Source organism: Punica granatum, chromosome 2 (assembly GCF_007655135.1).
Source record: "Punica granatum isolate Tunisia-2019 chromosome 2, ASM765513v2, whole genome shotgun sequence".
NCBI classification, from domain to species: domain Eukaryota; kingdom Viridiplantae; phylum Streptophyta; class Magnoliopsida; order Myrtales; family Lythraceae; genus Punica; species Punica granatum.
In genome coordinates, this window is record NC_045128.1 from 33,464,152 (window position 1) to 33,476,652 (window position 12,501).

Consider the following 12,501-nt stretch of genomic DNA (forward strand, 5'->3'; position numbering starts at 1 on the left):
TTTTAAATTCTTATTCCATAATTTAGTATATTTTTTTTCTCCATGAAGTTCGAGTCTATTAATTCATTAATTCATTTTTATTCTTTGGTTGACTTTTAATTTTTAGAATGAATTTTTTTGGTGCAAGTTTGAAACTAATTGCTTCAAATTCAAAATTGTTTGTTTATTTTAGTAAAATATTTATTCAAGCTCCACTATGGATGTTGCTTTAATAATTGAGAATCCTTCAATATTTCGTTTTTATTCTTATTTTATAATACCATGAAGATTTTTTTTCATCAACTTTTGAGTTTAATATATTTGTTGATTTATTTATTTTTATATAATTTTATTTGAGTAGTCATAACAATGATAACATTAATAATCAACTTCATTTATAAGTATATACATTCTAAATTTCACCACACTTTATTCGTTACATGATCAAATGTATGATAATTGTATTCTATGGGATTTCTTTTAACTTTTCACTTATTTTACTTTTATAGGATAATTATCTTAAATCATATTGTATAATATTTAAGAAAGATATTTCGTATATTTCTTCTTTAAACATTTTTGTACATGCATATTAGTAAAAATAATAAGGGAATATACATAGCATTTTAAATTTTATATAAGCATTCCTACTTTATAAGAATTAAAATTTAATATTTCAATTTTTCTTATCATAAGTCGTTTTTCTTACACGTTTTACATATTATAATAAAAAAATACTAAATTATTGTCTTATAGTTTTAGATTCTTTTTCTCAATTATTAAATAAAACAGTTTAGTAATAATATATATATATATATATATAGATTCCTTTTTCTCAATTCCTAAATAATATATAAATACTAGACACTGCCCCATCTTTCATATGGCCATATATTAAAGGGTTAAATAAAACTCAATTATATATAGACATGAAATTTTACACTATTTAACAATACGAATAAATTTGATATTTCAAGATTTTTATCTTTAAATTCTTAGAAATTGTCGGCGTAGTGCGTGAGTCTTCATTTAGTTTTTATAAGACAAGAATAAGTATCTATTCGTCATTCTTTGTTCACAATTTATATCACCAATTTATAGTGATATATATACTAGGCATATATATTTTTGTTATTTCTATACATTTATTCACATGATATGCGTTAATTATCAACATTTAGTTAAAAAATATTCGATAAAAAGGTTACCTCATAACATGCAGGTATCAATTAATTAATTTTTATAAAATAAGTGAAATGCTTTTGTTCAATTGTACGTTAATCAATTAGATTCAACACTTATTTTTAATATTTTCGAAGGAAATGGAAAGTTAAATAACAATTTTTGAGGAAGGGATTTTAGTATAATGGACGAGACTCCGATTCAACCAAAAGGTTTTGGGTTCAATCATTGTTAGTGACAATTATATACCCCTTATTTGTTTTCATTTCAGGACTCACTTAGGAACAAATAAATAAAAAAACATTTCTCCACAGCCAAAGAGACCAAGAAGCATGATTGCGTTTTTATTTATGTCTCTCTAATTCTACACTTCGATCAGTTACAAGGAAACTCCCAAGAAGAAAAGGAAACCTAAAAAAACACTGCATTTTTTTTTTTGGGTAAAAGAACACTCTGCAATCTCATTATGGGATTATACTCTTTCACAAGCAAAGTGGGAAAACAGGGTAATCAAGAGAAGGCTTTTGCATTTCAAAGCCTTTCATCTTAATCCATCACAAGCAATTCCAATCAGCAAACGAAAAATCACTAGCATCAAGCCCCACACAGCTGGCCATTAACTCATCCACGTCTAGAGAACCGAAATCGTGGTCGGGACCTGCCATTGGTTCCCTCTCGAATTTCAAACCCAGTGGCGTGAAACTGTTCTCAGTCACGTCGCTTGGGTTGTCCTCCTCCTTGTAGTACTCGTGCTTCACTGTGGCGGGGACACGGTACTTATTATTTTCTGCCTGGTTCTTGGAGCAGTCGGAGAGCTCCCAAGGGTCGGTGTCCGTGATTATCTGTGGAGACAATCTGCTCGTTTTCCGGCAGGTGTGGACTCCAATGTATGTGATTTGGTACATCTGCTGGTTGTCTTCCATTCTCTGGACTTGTTTTGTTGCTCGGCAGCCTTGGTCGGGTTTGTGTGTGCACCTAAAGTAGCACCTGAAATTTCGGAATCAATCAAAGATCCATAAGTACAGTCTAATTTCGCCGATTAAGACTAAGATGGGCCGACCAAGGAACTATGACGAAGGGAAAGAGGACAGAAAGTAATGTGAATCCTACACCAAATAAGAAAGAAAAAAAGAAAGAAATCGATGTGAAGATACGACTTTGGTTACGGATCTTTCCTAGGAAAACTAGAAATATTATTGACACATTTTTTTTTGAATAATTTCTTTTTGATTGACCCAGAAAAAATAATTTCTTTTGTCTATAAATTGAAGGATAAGTGACGATTAATATTTTACTTATTTTTATTGTCAAAATTTTGAGAGTTGACTCCGATTAAGCAACAAACCTTGGGAACTTAGCATTGAGGATGTCTTTCTGGCCATACTTTCTCCATGCATAATCGTCTCCTGTAGTGGCAGAAATCTCTGTCCTTGTCTGAGATCCCTTTCTGCAATCAATTATTGATCAATATATCAATAATTACCTCAGCATGATAATTAATCAATCTCGTATACAGTTCCAGACTCGTAGAGAGTATGTAGTGGTATAACATCGATGGTCGATATAGAGCCTGCGGTTGTACCTTCTCTTATAGCAACCTCGCCCATCCTTTGAACCCGAAAGCTCGGATCTCTTCTTACTGGCATCCGAGTCCTCGGATCCTCCATCATCGCACACCTCACCTGACTCAACGGAGCTCAGCAGGTGAATGCTCTCGGTGAAGGATCTCATGATCTTCCCGGCAATCTCCTGAGCCGAGGCGGACCCGTGATTTCTAGAGTCCTTGCGGAGGAGGACCTGGAGCTGAACGGCCATCTCCCTGCCATTGACAAGCTCACTGATCACTCTCTGTGGTAATCTCTCAGGCCAGATTAGGGCTGCCATTTTGGTTCCTTTAGGCTGGGGATTTGATTGATGGGAGTTTGGTTTGGGTGTATAAATGGCAGTTCTTTGATGGGTATTTTCCTGAAAGGGAGGAGGAAAGGGGGAAGCAAAGAAGTGGAAGATGTAAGGAAAAGGGCAGGAGTAGTTTGGACATTTATTGGGGAAGGGGAAAAACCCAAGAAAATGCTCAAAAAGTGAGAGCTTAGTGATGTCAGCCTCTTGATGTCACCAACTGGCTCACACTTCCTTTCTTAATTGGCTCACATTTTTTTTTTCTCTCTCTCTCCCTCTTTCTTTTTTTTTTTTTGGTAACAGAAATTTTCTAGTTGGATAGTGGGCAAGTTGGCAGCATCCTCACCCACGAGTGATGAGCTCCCAATCGCCAAAGAATAAAATATTGGAGAGATATCTTACGATATTTGAAGTAATAGCACTGGTCCTTCGGAGATCTTCAATTAAGATAATGTGTTGTTTTATATCCATCCCTTTTACCAAAAAAAAAAAATATATATATATATATATACACATATCACATAGTATCATCATATATTCACTTTTTTTTCGGTAAGGGATATTTATTTACTTGTGTTAGATCCATTAGAAATCAACATATTGATGGATTAACTTGTCTAGAAACTTTTCGCCTACAATTGGATTGGTACAATGGAAACATGCAATGCATGCCTGAGAATCCCCATTGAAGGAGAGTCGTAAAAACACGTAATTTTTCATCAAATAATGGTCCTTCATTTTGTCATGCAAAGGGAAAAAAAAAAACCTTGATGTTTAGTCAGTTTTGAATGTGATAGCTGGGTTTTGCTAACAAGACTTCGTGTCACCGTGACACATTAAGTACTTCCAGTTCAAACGTTTAATATTTCAGTTCCAATCTTTAGTATTTTTAGTAATCGTGATTAGTACAAGTATTTTTTACTCCTATTTTCAATATAAGTGTTTAGTATTAAGATTAAAGTGTTTATTATTTAGTATAATCCATTACAAATAGTAAAAATGCTAAACAATTTAATTAAAATACTAAACACTTTAATTAAAATACTAATTATATTACGATGACATGAAATTATATTAGGGTGATAGCTTTATGAGTGTCCTCATTATGGGTAGAATTCGTCTCTCTCTTTCTCCGTTGGTGCTCCCGGGAGAAATAATATTATGAGCCTAGGATTTGGTGCAGAACTACGCATAAAATAACCGAGGATCAAATTCGAAGACGGGGATCAGGAGGATTTCCATCAAACAAAGAAGGGAAAAATAGAAGGGTATTCCAATTGACCGAACGAATGTGCAAATACTTTTTTTTTTTTTTCAATTGGCAATTACCATTTTGTGCAGTGATGAGATTCTCCAAGTGGTACTTATCAAAAAGAGAATCTCCAATTGGAAACTCTTGCTTGGCCAAACGAAAGAGGAAACTTTTAAGGCACGTGTACGGACACTGTACTCAATTATTAGGAAAAATAAATAAATAAAGATTGGTTTTTTGGTGGGTAGAATGAAGATAAAACATGAACATTGGGGGCTGCCTCTAAACGTGTTGAGACAAATTAAGGTTCAATAATAATAGTAATAATAATATAATCAAAATATTAAAAAAATCAGCAAATAAAGAAATAAACTGCCCTTTTCAGTTGGCCTTTCTGGAATACTATATTAAAATTCCATTTTATCATCATCCGAGATCCAACCTATCATTTGTCCAAAATTCCATGCTTACGTGGACTTTTTCCTCTTTTATAATTTCATATTTCTATAGGGAATTAACAATGTTTATCCATGCCGCTGACAAAACCCTCCCTAAAGCAATCGCTTCCTAATTTAAGAAAACCACACATTATCATATACAATGAATTATGCCACTTGCGAAATTTAAAACTGATTCGTACGCGGTTAGATATAAAAAGGAACATGTTGAGCATTTCTTTCGATCAATTTAATTTTTGGCATTTTGAGTTTCCCTATGACTCTTTCCTCTGACCTCGAAATAGTTTAGTATTGATTTCTTAATAAGAACAACCATTTGCATTGCCTCCAGGCTCCAACAAGTTGCATGCCCAAAACCATCAAACTGCAAGCAGTATTTTTGGTCAGACGGTCTAACGACGGCTGGGAGTTTGTCTTTTGATACCATAGCTTGCTATTCGTGTGGTCGTAGTACGTGATGATCAACTCTTTTGTAATTGGCATTCAGTCGGACGAAATATTCAAAAGATCAGGTGCATGCATCGATTGACCCTCGTATTCCATATATGCAACGGCAAACGAATCTTCTTACTAAAAATATATATTTCCTTACTATATATTTCCGGGGACAGGGGCACGCACCAAAAAAAAATATGAACCATTAAAATCACCCAGAAAAATAAGAATCATTACTGAGAATGAATTTCAATCATATAAATATATCCATGTATTCGAGTCTTAAAACTCATCCTTTTCAGGTCTCGTACGAATAAATTATCAACTCCCAAAATAGTGTAGAATTTCAAGTTTGTCTGAATCAGAGAAGACCAATTTTTATTCCTCTTTTTCTTTCCTTTCCATAAGCAGCACATGTTTGTTGGGATTTTTTTTCGGTGAATTATTTCTTCAGATTTTCTTTTTTCGAGTATGAAATAGTATTCGGAAAGCCTATTGGGTCCCATCTAATCCAGTTAAAACGGGATCGGACCACTAAAGGATAAAACTCTTTCAGGGTTGATTAATTTTATATATTTTAAAACTCGAACCCGAGACATTATTTTAAAAAAATACGCGCCGAACCACTTGAACCAACTTATGGCGGTTATTTTCTTCGGATTTGATTTCTTGTGTTAGATTTTGACAAATGGTCTAATCTTTCATCACTAAAGACTCCTACGCTTGTTTACTTTGAGAATTTTTTTTTAACATTTTGGAAAATTTTGCAAAAATGAAAAACCGTAAAATATGTGTTTACCTACTTAAATGAAGAACAATTTTTTAGGAAAAGAGAATTTTCTAGTTACACAAATGCAAAGCAATATAGAGAAGTAGTTTTAATAGTTTACTATTTTTCTTCTCTTTAATTGGAAGGTTCTTTATATATATATATATATATATATATATATAATTTTTTTTCCTTTTCAATTGCGTCAATTATCCTTTCTTTGATTGAAAAATCTCCGATGGTTATTGGATATTGAATATAAGGTTGAAAATAAACTTTGAGTTTGTAAATATGATTTCTCAATTTTTTTTAGAGAAACAAATTTAGAAAAATAGAAGAAAAATAATTTAAAAAAGACTTTTTTAAAAGTAAATAGGTACTCAATATTGCTCTATATAGGTCATTATATTTGTTTATCTTCATTGTGATGAATAAGTCTACGATCGACACAAAGTTAAGTGACTTTTTTTTTATAGGAAAAGTCGTAAGGCAGTACATATAATTGTACATTTTGAGTATTTCTGAATCTATAAATTATTAGCTTTTTCTCGATAGTTAAAAATTATGGAAGATATTCATCTCGCAATTCCACGGGATCGAGTATTAACAGTTATTTCTCTCCCAACAAACGCGCTTCTCGGAGCTCGAACTTGTATTCTTCTTCTTATTGGGTTGAAACTACTTATCAGTCAATCAACACTTTGTTGGTGATTAGATTTCTTTTTCTTTTTGTTCTCTTTTCGATGTGAGAGTTAGCCGAGTGATACGCTTTCACTGTGTCGGACATGTAACCCCCTTCTCGCGAATTTGATTTTCCTTGAATGATACCTTCTAAGATTTATCAAGTCGGGCTTCGACCTGCAAAACTGCTCAAGCCCACGCAAGTGGGGGGCAATGCGGGTCCCCCAGTCACCATAACAAAGTAGCTTATTAGCAACTAAATAATTAATTTTAGTTATTAAAAAGTTATATTTTTAACAACTAAAATATTTTTCAGTCATATATATATTTAGTTATAAAGTTATTTAGCTATGAAGTTGTGATAACTGATACGCAATCAAGTGATTTTAATTGTTATAGGTTCTAGTCTTTATTAAAGCGAAAAGCTTAATTGCTAGAGAGTTTATTTACCAATAAATAAACTCTTTAGAAACTAAACTTGTAAGTTCCTAAAGAACAAAATATAATTGTGAAAACCTATCTATTACTCTATATAAAAATTGTGAAACTCCTTCCCGTGTTTACAAACGTAGGTCTTCCAATTGTTACTATTTGTTGAGAATAATAATAATTGTCCCTCTAATATTCACCCTATCCCATTTTCTAATAATTATAGTAAAACATTTAAATTTCCTAAAAGATTTAGTATTCCAAATTTAGACGGGAATCTATGAACTGAAACACTTATTAAATGGAGTAAATATAATGTATGTATTTGTTCACTGTTAAATATAATGTATGTATTTTAACCCAAAAGATATAATGTATATGTATGTTATATTAGTAATGAATATTCCAAGGCCAAGGATTAAATTACTGCGACCTTCCCTTAGCTGTCTCTTATTATTCAAATACCAAGCATTAGAGTGGTTATCATTGATCATTGCTAAGGGATTAGTCAAATATATAAAGTTATAAACAACTACATATATCCAATAACGGCAGTATAACATGTCTCTTTCTTCCTTACACATAGAATATGGGAGGTTCGTGGATTTAGAATTAGAATGAAATAATATGATAATGCTCGAGATTCTTTTTTCTAAGTAAGAAGTAGGACTAGATGTTAGTTATTCAATAATTGCTAAACATACGATTATTATATGTATTTATAGATCACAAAATTGCGTTATTTAGAATATCATCATACGATGAATTTCATTTTGAAGAGTCTGTCACATTATTCTGTGAAATCCACGGTACTATTTCTTCTGCATTTTTCTTGGCAATTGATTAAATTGCATGTAACACATTGGTGTGTTAATTTCATTTAATATTTTACTCTCTTAAATAATGTTTCGAATTTGAGTCATGTGAATGAAAAAATTGACCGACCCGACTCGAACTAAATTAGTTAGAATCCATTGGATTTCTAGATACCGAAGCACACACCATAAAGAAAATGTGAACCGAAGCCAGACCCATTTTACATTAGCCTTTCAAACCTGCTGGATGTCAAGCAAGCCTTTCCCACGTCAGTGGATCCCGCCACATTAGCCCTTGGTGAAGTTCAGTTCTGGCGAGGGTCGCCCAACACCGACGAGGGGCATATACCTTGGAGATATCATATGTTGCGAACAATTCCCATGGTTTCGAAATTAGAGGTGCAACCGGATTGCTCTATTTCTGCTATGGACGAGCATGATTCAGGCCGAGCACGAACTCAGTTCAAGCTCGACGGAGCTTGGAATTTCTGCTTTATCTCCATTTTTTAAGCCCAACTAGCTCGGCCGAAAACGAACTGGCCGGACTGAAGCCCAAAACCCTTTCAAGCCCACATTCTTAGCAGTCACTCCACTCCACCTATATTCATGCAATCAGAGCTATGAATAGCCTCCTTTAAATCTACACTAAGCTCGATTAAACTCGCAAACTTCGTAGCCAAAATAGGGCTCGAACTTGCTAGGTTCCTCAGCATAAATTACCAGCACGAGGGTTCAAGTAGAGTCGATGGAGGTCTCACAACCTTTTGTCGAGTGGGACGAGGTCGGGGCCAACTTCATTCACCAGTCATTTGAGCAACTAAAGAACCTCCTATTCCCGAAGGGGCATGCTTGGACCATGTGCACCTTCCGGGAGGGTAAAATGTGGGAACTGATATGACAATAAAACATCCCACCGTCTTACGAATTTTACATACGTGTAATTGCATATTGTAATTCCATTCAGTTTCTTAACATGGACATCATTATTCGATCAATTCTATTACGCATCAATTCTTACCGAGCTAGGACGAGTGGCTTCAGCCTACGAGGCCAGCTCGAGGCTAGCAAGTAGCAATGCCCCGATATGGCATAACTTATTACATAATAGACCTCTGTGAGAGGCTCGAACAAACCGCCGCCGAGCCGTCGCTATATGTCATTGCCGATGCTCCGGTCGAGAGCGCCCCCATTACCGGTACCACTGCTGGGGATGCTCTCATCCCTATTCCCTAAGCCGAACCCCATCCTCTTCACTCCCCATAGCTCTGTCTCTTCTTCCGGCTCACTTCACCCCCTCACCCTCTCCTCCGACCGTAAGAAACTTTCTCCAGCTCACCGGAGCTGCTGTTTCAGCAGCATGACCATCTCCAGATGCTTTTCCGGAGCAGCAGGAGCCGACCCGATTCCGGTCCCTTCAGCGCAGGAGCCGAAGGTTCCGGTTTCCAACCCCGATTCTCAGGCTCTGGTGGTGGTCTCCTTCTACAAGTTCGCGGATTTCCCTGACCACGCTGAGCTGCGGAAACCCTTGAAGGACCTCTGCGAGGAATTGGTAAATGTTTCTGCTTTACTTATTGGCTCGTTCTACTTTCGGAGGAATTGTGCGACCGGCTCTGCATTTAGAATGACAAAATAGTTGCCAAAGCTTTTCCTTTCATCTACAATTCTTTTTTGATGTCTCGTTATGTTCGGTAGATCATGACGATGTTTACTGTGAGTACAATCCCCAAATAAGATGATTTCCATATTGAAATGTGGCCAACTTGTGCAGCAAGCTCGCATTTCGTGGCCATTGATTTCTTAGGTGGCTGTGATTTTTGTCCAAATGCTGTTCATGTAATCTCTTCGGTTAAGTAGGACCTTGTTTTGAATTGTTGCGAAATGGTGGATGTGTATTGCAGTTTCATTGACTTTCAACCAAATGCTATATAGCTTCGGAGTTTGTTAAGGTTTCAGTGGCTATACGTTTGTTGACCAAAAGGTTCTTCCTTTCGGTTATCCTATGACTGGTTATGAGCCTGATCTATTTGATGCATTCAGCGTGTGTCAGGTGGTATCATCCTTGCGCCAGAAGGGATCAATGGCAGCATCTGTGGGACCCGTGAATCAGTTGAAAAAGTTCTTGGATTCATCCAGGAGGATGATCGGTTAAATGGGCTCAGACAGATCGAATCTCCGGTGAGTCCTGAAGAAGAGGCTCTTCATCATGGACATAGTAGCAGCTCTCCTCTTGCAGCTGGGGAAGATGCCCCCTTCCGTTGGGATCACGTCAGAGTCAAGCTGAAGAAAGAGGTAATGAGCCATCCGAACAAGGAGTTTTCAAAGTTCTTGTTGTGGGTTTTAGAGTACTTCTTTTACTGCTTACTATCTCAAGAGATGATTCTCTTTTCTTGGTGTCTCGTATGACCAGATTGTTTCTCTTGGAATGCCTACTGTGTCACCCATTGAGAGGGTTGGGAAGTATATAAGCCCTGGGGACTGGAACGCACTGATCAGTGATCCGGATACAGTATGTAGCTGATACTTTGCTTGGTTCATTAGTTTTCTCCATCTGTAGTACCTCTGTTCCTGTTTTGGATCTGAGAGCTTCATCATAATCTGCTAATTGATGTCTCCTAGGTGGTGATCGATGTGCGCAATGACTATGAAACGAGAATTGGGAAATTCAAAGGAGCAGTTGATCCATGCACTGCAGCCTTCAGGGAGTTTCCTTCTTGGGTGGAGAACCAGTTCCAACTTCCTGAATCGAGTGGTCAGCATTTAATGGCAGAGGAGAATTGTTCAAATGCAAATGGCAGTCCAGAAACTGAAATCCCGAAACAGAGGATGCCTCAGCGGGTTGCAATGTATTGCACAGGAGGAATTCGGTGCGAGAAAGCTTCAAGTTTCCTCCTGAGCAAGGGTTTCAAAGAGGTAATGATATGTATTATAGATATGCATGTATATAGTTTTCTTGAATTAAGAAACTTCTCCATCTCCATCTGTGTAAGCAATTGTAACATTGCCCTGTGTATAGTTCATTGGCCGTTGCTCTGTGGATCTGTATTGTATGTCGCCTTGCTAATAATGCTCATTTCGCTATTCGAATGTTTTATGTTTTTCCAGGTTTATCACTTGAAAGGTGGAATATTGAAGTACCTCGAGGAAGTTCCGGAGGCAGAGAGCATGTGGGAAGGGGAGTGCTTCGTTTTTGACAAGCGGGTATCTGTTGAGCATGGTTTAGTACCGGGAACTTTCAAGCTCTGCTATGGCTGCAAGCAACCTGTAAGTGACGAGGACATGGAAGCACCGGAGTGGGAGTATGGAGTCTCATGTCCCCACTGTTACTACTCCAAGTCCGAGGAAGAGAAGGAGAGGGCAAGAGCTCGACAGAGGCAGTTCGAGACATGGGGCATCATTGGTGGGCCTGATAAAGGTCGAAGGCCAGCACTGAAGTTGGATAATATGAAGGAGAACAGCTATAGTAAGAACAGCAATACTAGGCACTCGAGTTCGGTTTAGGATTTTCGTCACCCTCGGGTTAAGTTTGAGTCGGTTTGGCTGTGAGGCACTTTGGGCGTCGTGTCATAATTTGTCAGAGTGAAGCTTTGAGTTCTGTCAGGTAACGCTCATGGGGGAAGCCTTCTTTGGATTGCTGTTATTAGGCAAAGGCAGTTTTTGATAGAGAAGAGTGAGAGAGGGAAAGTAGTCCTGACATGCATCAGAATCAAGTTATAAATTTTTCTAGTTGAGGCATTTCAGAGGCAGAGGAAAGCAAATCGATAACTCCTCGGCTTTCCTTATTCTTGGTTTTCAATCCTCTTCTATCAGTTTCCTGTTGACAGAGACTTCCGATAAGGTCGAGATGTAATTTAATTATGATTCTGCGGTTCGTTTTTCTTTATTGAAGACATAAGTGGCATAAATTACACTTGCGTTAATAAAAGTTGTTCGAATTCAAATTCTGGGGTGGCCAAAAAATAAAATCCAAATTCAGGGAAAAAAATAAAAATAAAAAAAGACGAAAGTAAATATGTTACGGAAAAAAATAGAAATTGTATTTGGAGAAAATGACTCAATAAATTTTAAACTTTACATATTTTCCGGTTTTATCACAAATTAAACTTTTTATTTATAAAATACACAGACTTTCATTATGTCACGTAATTTATCATCCATTCATGATTTCGTCCAAGAATCTAACATGGCAAACTGACGGAGATAAGGTGGCTAATAGGGTACTAACACGTCCATCTATTTTGCTTGAGCTGTAATTTCTGTGGAGCTCACGGAATGAAATCTTCTTTTTGACCTCCCTTTTTCTTCTCTCAAGTTCTCCAAATCGAGGGCATTTTTGATAGATTGGTTTTGGGGTGAATTTGGGGTAAAATTCCCGCGATTTAGGGCATAGAATTGAAGAGAGGAGCTCAGAGTGAAACTGGGGAGCAGTTGGGCTATCGGAGAGTGAAATTGGGGAGCGATTTCTCCGATTTGCTGATCGGCCATTCAAACTTGAAGTTCGATTTGCAATTCGAATCGAAATGACTACGAGCTTTGGGTCAATTGAAGCGAAACAGGGTGATAGTTCTTAGCAATCCAGATATGAAAAGAATTGTTATCACCAGTGCA

At 36.6% G+C, this 12,501-nt stretch overlaps 2 protein-coding genes across 2 annotated transcripts; one reads left to right on the forward strand and one right to left on the reverse strand.

Annotated features, from left to right (window-relative positions):
- Nucleotides 1-1,482: 1,482 nt before the first annotated feature.
- LOC116194198 (WRKY DNA-binding transcription factor 70-like) lies at nt 1,483-3,151 on the reverse strand. The gene is made up of 3 exons (XM_031522949.1): nt 2,744-3,151; nt 2,507-2,608; nt 1,483-2,148 (listed from the first exon to the last, which is right to left on the reverse strand). The coding sequence occupies exons 1-3, from the start codon at nt 3,043-3,045 to the stop codon at nt 1,716-1,718; spliced, it is 837 nt and encodes a 278-aa protein (XP_031378809.1). The 5' UTR covers nt 3,046-3,151; the 3' UTR covers nt 1,483-1,715.
- A 5,793-nt stretch (nt 3,152-8,944) lies between these two features.
- Nucleotides 8,945-11,781, forward strand: LOC116197750 (rhodanese-like domain-containing protein 7). The gene is made up of 5 exons (XM_031527985.1): nt 8,945-9,445; nt 9,934-10,185; nt 10,304-10,402; nt 10,513-10,806; nt 10,999-11,781. The coding sequence occupies exons 1-5, from the start codon at nt 9,050-9,052 to the stop codon at nt 11,392-11,394; spliced, it is 1,437 nt and encodes a 478-aa protein (XP_031383845.1). The 5' UTR covers nt 8,945-9,049; the 3' UTR covers nt 11,395-11,781.
- Nucleotides 11,782-12,501: the final 720 nt, after the last annotated feature.

Bases quoted from the DNA above. Each gene is read 5' to 3' on its own strand.
- LOC116194198 (XM_031522949.1), bottom strand. From the start codon at position 3,045: ATGGCAGCCCTAATCTGGCCTGAGAGATTACCACAGAGAGTGATCAGT. The intron at 2,609-2,743 runs GTACAACCGCAG...AATTGATTGCAG, and splicing joins CGAGGTTGCTATAAGAGAAG to AAAGGGATCTCAGACAAGGA. The intron at 2,149-2,506 runs GTTTGTTGCTTA...CCGAAATTTCAG, and splicing joins CTCAATGCTAAGTTCCCAAG to GTGCTACTTTAGGTGCACAC.
- LOC116197750 (XM_031527985.1), top strand. From the start codon at position 9,050: ATGTCATTGCCGATGCTCCGGTCGAGAGCGCCCCCATTACCGGTACCA. The intron at 10,403-10,512 runs GTATGTAGCTGA...GATGTCTCCTAG, and splicing joins TGATCAGTGATCCGGATACA to GTGGTGATCGATGTGCGCAA. The intron at 10,807-10,998 runs GTAATGATATGT...ATGTTTTTCCAG, and splicing joins TGAGCAAGGGTTTCAAAGAG to GTTTATCACTTGAAAGGTGG.